The sequence below is a fragment of the Mesoplodon bidens genome, assembly GCF_964165515.1.
Source record: "Mesoplodon bidens genome assembly, chromosome: 16".
Taxonomy (NCBI): domain Eukaryota; kingdom Metazoa; phylum Chordata; class Mammalia; order Artiodactyla; family Ziphiidae; genus Mesoplodon; species Mesoplodon bidens.
The window spans coordinates 2,242,796-2,251,585 of record NC_138173.1 but is presented as its reverse complement, the minus strand read 5'-3'; the positions used below and the strand labels follow the sequence as shown (position 1 = coordinate 2,251,585).

At 49.7% G+C, this 8,790-nt stretch overlaps 1 protein-coding gene across 1 annotated transcript; it reads left to right on the top strand.

Annotated features, from left to right (window-relative positions):
* Positions 1-4,310: 4,310 nt before the first annotated feature.
* SNAI2 (snail family transcriptional repressor 2) lies at positions 4,311-7,919 on the top strand. Its single transcript, XM_081258137.1, has 3 exons — positions 4,311-4,490; positions 5,176-5,721; positions 6,649-7,919. The coding sequence occupies exons 1-3, from the start codon at positions 4,412-4,414 to the stop codon at positions 6,828-6,830; spliced, it is 807 nt and encodes a 268-aa protein (XP_081114263.1). The 5' UTR covers positions 4,311-4,411; the 3' UTR covers positions 6,831-7,919.
* Positions 7,920-8,790: the final 871 nt, after the last annotated feature.

The window sequence follows — 8,790 nt, the reverse complement described above, 5'->3', positions numbered from 1 at the left end:
GGTGCCCCTGAGTTTCCAATACGATGCTTTCCTCACGACGGCCCAGACCGATGAAAGTCTTCCCCCCTCACTCACCATCCTTTAAGCGGCATAGTGCGTTTGTAAATGTCACCTGCGTTTCTACAAACACAAATAAGTCACTGTTAATTAAGAACAGATTAAAAACTCAGGGTTTAAATAATGTTCGCCTGAAATTGGGGCAACTGCAAAATGGGGTTCGGTTCAGGCCCTGGGTGTGCAGACCAAGCGTCCACCTTCCCCGAGGTGGCAGCCTTGTCAGAGAATTATGGAAAAGGAAGGTCAGAAAGGAAACCGGGAGTCTTCCCAACTCCACCAGTAGGTGTCTCTCTGCGCCCACAGATCCTGGAGCCCCAGCGTGTTCTCTGCCGTCTTTCCTGCTCCTCTTAACTGCCCCGTCCGCAGGTACGGATAGGACGCTGCGAGCATGGATGTCTTTGACCTTGAATGGCACGTTAACTGCAGTGCAGCCACCAGAGGCAAAGGGGGTTCGAAAACCGTGCCTAGAGACGAGGTGCTGCATACAAGTTATTCGACACAAAATATTCAGTACATCTCATTAAAAGCTGCTCCCGCGTTCAGCAAGGCTTTGTGTTCGGTGTTAGATGTGCACCCCTCCTGACCTCACCACATTGGAGCCAGGCGGACACACACAGAACCCGCGGCTGTGAGACACCCAGGAAGAACGAGCACCGTCACACCTCACAGCACACGCTGACAGCTCGCCTTCCCGGTGTTCTTCACACCGGTTCTCTCTCTGTCACACACACACACACACACACACACACACACAGAGGCTCATGCTGACCTCGCTGAGCAGACATACGTGTGTACGTGAGTTTTATCCACATCCCCAGAGGAAGTCATGGAGCTCAGAACCTATTAGCAGAATCCTACGCTCACTCTGATTATTTCCCCTTCTGCATTGGGAAATATTTGTCCCCATATCATTGGAAAAGATATAAGGGAAGAGTATCGAACATAATTTACAGACAGAGATGCCCAGGTACCCAAGGAAATATTTATTTCTCTTTCAGGGGCTGGTTGACTTTATCTGAAGCTGAGTTAAATTATGAATTAGGACTACAAATACATACACATCTGTGTACAAACACAGGTACGTGCCAAACCATGAGTGGCCTCACGCCTTTGTCATTCAAACTTCAAAGTTCCATATCACAGCCACTTTGTTACTATCTAAGTAGTTAAGAAATTAGCTAGCACGATCATATTCTCCAGACAGCACAGTCAAACCAACTACATTCCATGACTGCATATCTTTCAAGGGAGATTATCCCTCCCCCGCCCGCTCCAGGGTGCCGGCCACAAACTGAAGCCAGAAGACTCACCACCGTCTCGGGAGCCCGTTCTCTGCCTCGGCCCAGCATGGTTTCCTCTGGTGCCGGACTTGTTTCCTAAACTCAGTCAGATCTGCACTGCTTCCCACATACCTACGTACCTACATGTACACAAATCCCTGTGCAAAGTAAACAAACCGGAGGTGCATTCCCAAACCTCATGAATCTAATTTATTCCCCAATCTGGCGAGGCAAGGATATGTCTTTCATGGAAAAGACGGGGTCCAGGAGAAGACCCACCAGCACGGGGAGCCTGCGGGGAAGGACTGGCCCTGCCGTGAGGTCACTGACCTGTCCTTTACAAAGCTGTCTACAAGTCACCTCTGTCAGCATCTTCAGAAAACAGAGCAAAGAGACTGTCAGGTAGGTCACAGCAGGGCCCATCCTAATAGCCTTCCCGACAATTAAGGAACTAGATCACGTGGGCTTCCAAGGTCCCACGCGCCCCACAGACCACAGGGAAGGCGAGGCCCCCCCCACCACGGCGGGCTCAGTCGCAGGGAGGGGTATTTTTAAGGGCCCACTTCCTCCAGAAGAACCGCGATCCTGGGGGGAGTCGGGCCTGGGAGCCTAGAAGCTGCCCCCAGGCCGTCCCTTCTCCCCTCACGTGTCTGCTCCACGAAAGGCTGACATGTGCCCCTTGCTGGGGGCCTCACCTGTGCCCCCAGCTCCCTCCACACACACCGCAGGCCCAGTAACATCTCAGTCCCAGTGTCTCTCCTCGCTCTTCCCAAGAGCCTGAGCCATCCACCCAGGACTGCTTTCTTGCAGAACCAAACCCACTTGGGTGTGTGCTGCCCCAGTGACATATTTAAGCCCAGGGTCCATGCCTGGGCCAGAGCGTCTTTAGCCAGTGACCGAGGCCAGGTGCTGGCCGACAGGAGGGGACCCTTCACAGGTGTGAGCAGAGCCCCGCAGCGGGTTCCTTGTTAGGGGGTCCTGTTCTTTGGTGGGGGGTCCCGGCAGCCCGCCTCCATCCTCCCATCCTCACTGCTTTGCCTGGCGCCGCTGGCCCCTCGGTGGGTGTGTGAGCGGAGCACCTGTGCCCTGACTCACCTGAGCGCAGCCCCACCTCACGGGGGCCCGCAGACCTCCGTAAGGATGCTCCTCAGACGGTCCCGACACCCCTACTCCTCGCCGGCGGGCGCAGAACGCTTCCCGACTCTGCCTGGTGTCCGCGGGATGAGGCGTCTGTAACCCAGCTTCCAGGGGTTTCCTAGCGGAGTGAATTGCTGCTCAGCTTTTAAAATGGATTGTTTGAATACACAACGTTAGCAGGTTATCTCGTGCTGGAATTACCAACAAACAAACACCGGATGCCCTTCGCAGCCCTTGTGCTGTGAGCAGGCTCTACCTGCAGCTCAGTGAAGACGGGAGAGCACGTGGCAGCTGCGTTTTCCCGAGGGGGTCGCGCCTCTAACACAAGGGGGCGAGCAGGGCCCCTGCCCCAGTAAACCAGGCCCGGGTCTGAAGCAGCCCCTCCCCAAAGCAGAGGCTCAGAAACCGTGCTCTGAGGGACCCTCCAGTTTATCGTTGGTGGAGAAATCTGAGGCATATTCACATTTTCCTGGCGCCTACGAACACCGTTCCTTTTAACGTAAAGATTCGTCTAAATTCCTTTCTCTGGCATTTAAACTAGTGACTGTTGGGAGAAAAAGAGGGGGGGGGAATCATTGAAAATGGGCTCCTGCATCGGGAGCGCCCGCCCCGCCCCGCACACGGCTGCCTCACCCCGAGATGAACAAGTTATGCGGCCTGCCACGCGCTTCCCTCTTACAAGTCTTGACTGCACACTGTTATTTTTTCACTTTTTTTTTTTTTCTCCTGGCACCTGTTCGAATCAGGAGTCGGGTGGTCTGGCTGCAGATTTGTTCTTTCCTTAATCTCTAAGCAAAAGATGGGGAGAAAATCTGGAAGGGACAGAGATGTTTGAAAATACGGTTGAAATGTCATTTTTACAATGAGCCACCTTAGCGTATTTTCCGATTGAATACCATACACAAAATCAAGGTATTTTTGCTGGTTACTAGGCTAGCTTCAAAGCTTAACCAGGCAGTACTCATGAAAGCACCCTTTCTTTAAAAACACCATGCAGGGGAGCAGCAGACATGAAGTTTGATGACTTTATACTGGAAAAAAACAGCACCATATAAAAGCAGGTAAATGTTTGAAACAATTGTCTCTAAGGGCCCATTCACGCTTTTTTTTTCCATAAAAAACATAGTGATGCCTGAAAAGATACAAGCTCTTGTCAGATGCCTTTGTGGAGACGTTAAGATCCACCTATCCTTCCCTCTCATCCCTGCGGTGCCGCCGCTTCTCCCCGAACGCGGGTCCTTCAGGGGCTACAAAGCGCTTCTTTCAGGCACCGAGGCTAACATGGTGACACGGCCGCTCCATTTCCCGAGGAAGCGCCGCGTCCGGCTCGGCAGAGCCTCCGGGACGCGAAGCGCATCCTCAGCGCGAGGCCCCGGGAAGCCCCCTGCGGGGTCGCCGCTCACTCACTGGGGCTTTGTCCTCGCCGCTACCTTCCCTTTTCAAAAGCCAGGAGCGAACCGTTCCGTCCCCGGGCCAGCCGGACCTCTCCAGGGCCCGGGGGCCGGCCTCCCCGGCCAGCGCGGAGCCCACATCTGGAAGCCAGGCCCGGCCAGGCGGACCCGGCGCGCCCGGAGCACGGACGCCCGGCTTAGCGCTCAAGGAGGAAAATGACCTCTCCTGAGAAGACTCGAGCACTTTTTTCCTCTCCACTGAAATCCGGGGCACAGCCCATTTGGAACCAGAATAACTTAGTCTGACAACAGATTCTTCCTCTGTTCACAGCTGTCCCAGAGGGAGGAGCTGAAATCTGAACCTCTCGGCTGTGATTGGACCCTTCTCGCCAAAGAGAGGAAAAAAAGGCCTCCCCGCTGCCACCGCGGGCTCAGTCCGCGAGGAGCCCGCGACCTGGCGGCGCCGCACGCGCACCTGCCGGGGCCGCGATGCTGTAGGACCGCGCGCCCCGAGCCCCGCGCCCCGCGCCCCGCGCCGCCGCCAGGATGCCGCGCTCATTCCTGGTCAAGAAGCATTTCAACGCCTCCAAGAAACCCAACTACAGCGAGCTAGACACGCACACAGGTAAAGGGGGGGCCCGATGTCTGCATCTCCATCTATCTATAAATAGGTAAATGCAGGGGCGCGCGTCCGCTCAGCTTCTGTTACAAAGGAGCTGGAGACCGAGCTGTTTGCCTCGAAACAGGGTCGCGAACGAGCGGTCATTCCTCTGATCATCCAGGCTCAGGTTTAATTCAAAACTTTCAGACTCTGAACTGGCCAGGAGAACTTCCTTCGGCTCGTCCGTCGTCCTGTTCCAGAGCGTGTACATACTTGCATAATGAGTACGTGGAGGGTGGGTGAAGCGCTGCGTAAACGTTGAATTACTGCTTTTTCCCCCATGTAATAAGGCTCCTTTCCTGCAGAAAGCGGCGTGATTTACGCCGATCTTTGTACTCACAGGCGTAAGCCCTGCGACCAGCCCACGCATAAAATGGAAGAGAGCTTTTCTGTATCTCTAAAAAGAGTGGGTAGGTTTTCCCCTCGCTGGGCTGCGCTCGCTGACCGCAGTGCGCCGGGGACACAGATGTGCCTTAAGGACAGTGGCCGCGAGCAGCAACGGTGGAAAAGAAATGTCCTCCCAGCGCCTGCGCCTCTTACAGAGTCTTTCTCATACGCACGCCCTGCGCGTGTTGCCAAGCAGCTTCTTCGTGCGTTTTTGAAGCTACGTTTCAGCTCACTCTCCTCTCCCCTCCTCTCTCCTCCCCAGTGATTATCTCCCCGTATCTCTATGAGGGCTACCCTGTGCCTGTCATCCCCCAGCCGGAGATCCTCAGCTCGGGAGCCTACAGCCCCATCACCGTGTGGACCACAGCAGCTCCCTTCCACGCCCCGCTGCCCACCGGCCTCTCTCCTCTGTCGGGATACCCCGCATCCTTGGGGCGAGTGAGTCCCCCTCCGCCATCTGACACTTCTTCCAAGGACCACAGCGGCTCCGAAAGCCCCATTAGCGATGAAGAGGAAAGACTACAGTCCAAGCTTTCAGACCCCCATGCCATCGAAGCTGAAAAGTTTCAGTGCAATTTATGCAGTAAAACCTATTCGACCTTCTCTGGGCTGGGCAAACACAAGCAGCTGCACTGTGACGCCCAGTCAAGGAAGTCTTTCAGCTGCAAATACTGTGACAAGGAGTATGTGAGCCTGGGCGCCCTCAAGATGCACATCCGGACCCACACGTTACCTTGTGTCTGCAAGATCTGCGGCAAGGCGTTCTCCAGACCCTGGTTACTTCAAGGGCACATTAGAACTCACACTGGTAAGAGAAAACCTAGTCAGGGATGTTACTGATGGACCGAAGGAAGCTCTGGGCTGGTTGTCGGATTTGCATTAAGTGGCGACACAGGGCTTTTAATGATGGATGATCATTTTTAGCTACTGCCTGACGACTCGAAAGATCGTCAGAGCACCAAGGGCTCCATTGCTTGCTAACACCCTCTGCTCCCGGGACCGCAAACAAGCATTTAGACTTTGGAAAGTAGATGCAGGAGGTTTGGTCTCAAAGATCAGTTAGCAAATCAGGAAAGATGTGCTTGAATGTGTGTTCTGTGAAATGGCTCCCAGTAACCAACAAGTACAAATGTTGCTCCCCCAATCAATTGATCAGGGGGACAGAGAGATGAAGGTTTTGGGTTTGGGGTTTTGGATAGTTTCCTTCTTGCTGTGCTCTCACCCCACAGCAAGCTGGATAGTTAGAGCTGAATTTGCTTTCTGTTGTTTGCTTTTGTTTTGTTTTTGCTGCCGAATTTTCTATTCCTAGCACAAAATTACCCTTCAGGGAGTCGAGGCATTTATCCAGGCTTTGTCATAACACGAAAGGAGGGAAAAGGGGAAAGGTTGGGAAATTTGGGGAGGAGCTGGCCGTTAGCTGCACCTGCTGAAGCCGAGAGCCTGGACAAGCGAAGCCCTGGGACCACAGGAATTATGTCTGCGTGACTGGTGGCAGGAATCATATTCTTAAATTTTTTTTAATTTGATTTTTTTTTTAATGCAACAGTCACATTTGTCTTAAAGGGCCAGACATTAAAACAAGTATCTATTCTGGGGGATTTGAATCAAGTCTGGCTGTTTCTCACGCTTTGGGCTAAATGTGGTGGTTACTCATAAACGTTATCTGGCTTTGCGTTTCCTCTGAAAACACTGACTGTCTTTCTTTCTCCCCCCGCCCCCCCGTCCCACCCCCCAGGGGAGAAGCCTTTCTCCTGCTCTCACTGCAGCAGGGCCTTTGCAGACAGGTCAAATCTGAGGGCTCATCTGCAGACACACTCGGACGTCAAGAAATACCAGTGCAAGAACTGCTCCAAAACCTTCTCCCGAATGTCTCTTCTGCACAAACACGAGGAATCTGGCTGCTGTGTGGCACACTGAGTGACACAACCCATGTTTACTCAAGCAGAAGGCATTTCTTCACTCCGCCTCCGAATGACAAGTAAAAGTCCAAAGGCATTTTCTCTTGTGCTTACCGACCAAAGAATATGTATACACACACACACACACACACACACACACACACAGCTTCAAGAGCACGGGCATCCATGTGTGTCAAGTTAATCCTTTCCATGTGAAGTTTAAAATTACTATATATTTACTGACAGCTAGATGGAGAGGATAAAAGACAAGAATCTTTCTCTTCAGAGATGAAGCAAAAAGCACATTGTGCATCTTTTCTTACTAAGAAAGAATGCAAAGATTTACATCGCTGCCAAATCATTTCACTGAAAAGAACAGTGTTGCCTTGTAATGGAATTTGTAATAGAATTTCCTATAGGAAGAGAATCTGCCAGACCCTATCTCAGGTGCCTTATAAAGTATTCCAAGTTTACTTTATTACATGTCTGATGTCAGGTCACCATCCTTGAGCTAAAGCCTGTTTTGATTACTGGTCATACTTTAAACTGTGTTTTTAAGGGAGGGAGGGAGGGGGAGAGAGGGGGGAGAGAGGAAGACAGAACAAGAAGAAAAAACACAGGAGAATGTATTAAAAGTGGGGTTTTTTGTTCTTTTTTTTTGCCAATAAATAGTATGTGCCTTGGGGGAGACGGGAAAGACTAGCTTTGAACATTCCTGGTGCATGCTCCATGTCATACTTTTTTAAAGAATTTTTGATAATTTTCTAAAAATTTTAATTTTTTAAATTTTAATGATTTTCTAACAATGGGAATAAGTGCAACAAAGGATTTTTAGAAACTCTGTGATGTACTTAAACTATTTTAAACGCATACAAGAAATGCAATCCACACAGCACTCTTTGCAACTGCCTTTTTAATTAATTGTATAGTTGATGAGTCCATGTAAATTTGTGTTTATTTTTATATGATTGAATGAGTTTTGTATGAAAGTGAGAAGTTGTCTATAGCTAATGCCTATAAACAACCTGAAGACTTGTGAAATTCACGTTTCTTTTTTAAAAAACAATTTTCAAGGTTCTTTTTTACAATAAACATTTTTGATTTAAAATCTATTGTTTGTATACTTTCAGAGACTTTACTTACTTCATGATTAGTACCACCAAACAGCTGCATGAAGAATTGTTTCTTTTGTTAATAAGAGAAAACGTGAATAGTGTTCATGATGTATGTGCAGTGTTGTTTTATGTGTTTGATTATAGCAAAGCAATCAGTCAGTATTTTTTCTTTACTCTTAAGATAATACTGTTACGTTCAGAAAGACAGCATCCTAATGGGAGTTTGTTAGCGTTATCTCTTTAACAAAAATCACGCTTTCTGAGTGCTAAAAATATTCACCTTATTAATAGTCAAGAATATTTTTCAAAACTTTTTCTTCTTGATGACTTGATTGTTTTGGCTTTATGACATCAGATTACAATTACTCGTTGTAATCAGTGCTTGTCACATAGGCCACTAGAACAGTTTAAGGATTTTAAAAGAAATATTTAATGATATATAAGAAGAAAAATAGAACTTCTGCTTGAAAAGATCAGGAAAAAGTGGATTTATTATAAATTACACAAGTTGGAAGATTAAACCATGCAAAGAAAACCCCACGTCTAGTGGGATGAGATAAGCTGCAGTCTGAGCAGTGCAGAGCTAAGTTTCCCTTTATGGTATTTTGAAGAGGCACCACCCACACCCAGTGTGCACTGAATCAAACAGGGCAGGACCAGCCAGACCACATACAAGCACATGCTTACCAAACGCGGTGGACGAACTCACAAGTCAAGATGCTAACCAAGTGTCGCAGGCACTGTGACAACCACCAAGCTGTGTGTTTAAACCCAAACTCCAAACCTGTGGTGAGGTTAGTTCTGCTACTATTAATCACTTCTCTCTGGTTTGCTCAGAACTTGGAGAATTATTTTTCCTTCTAA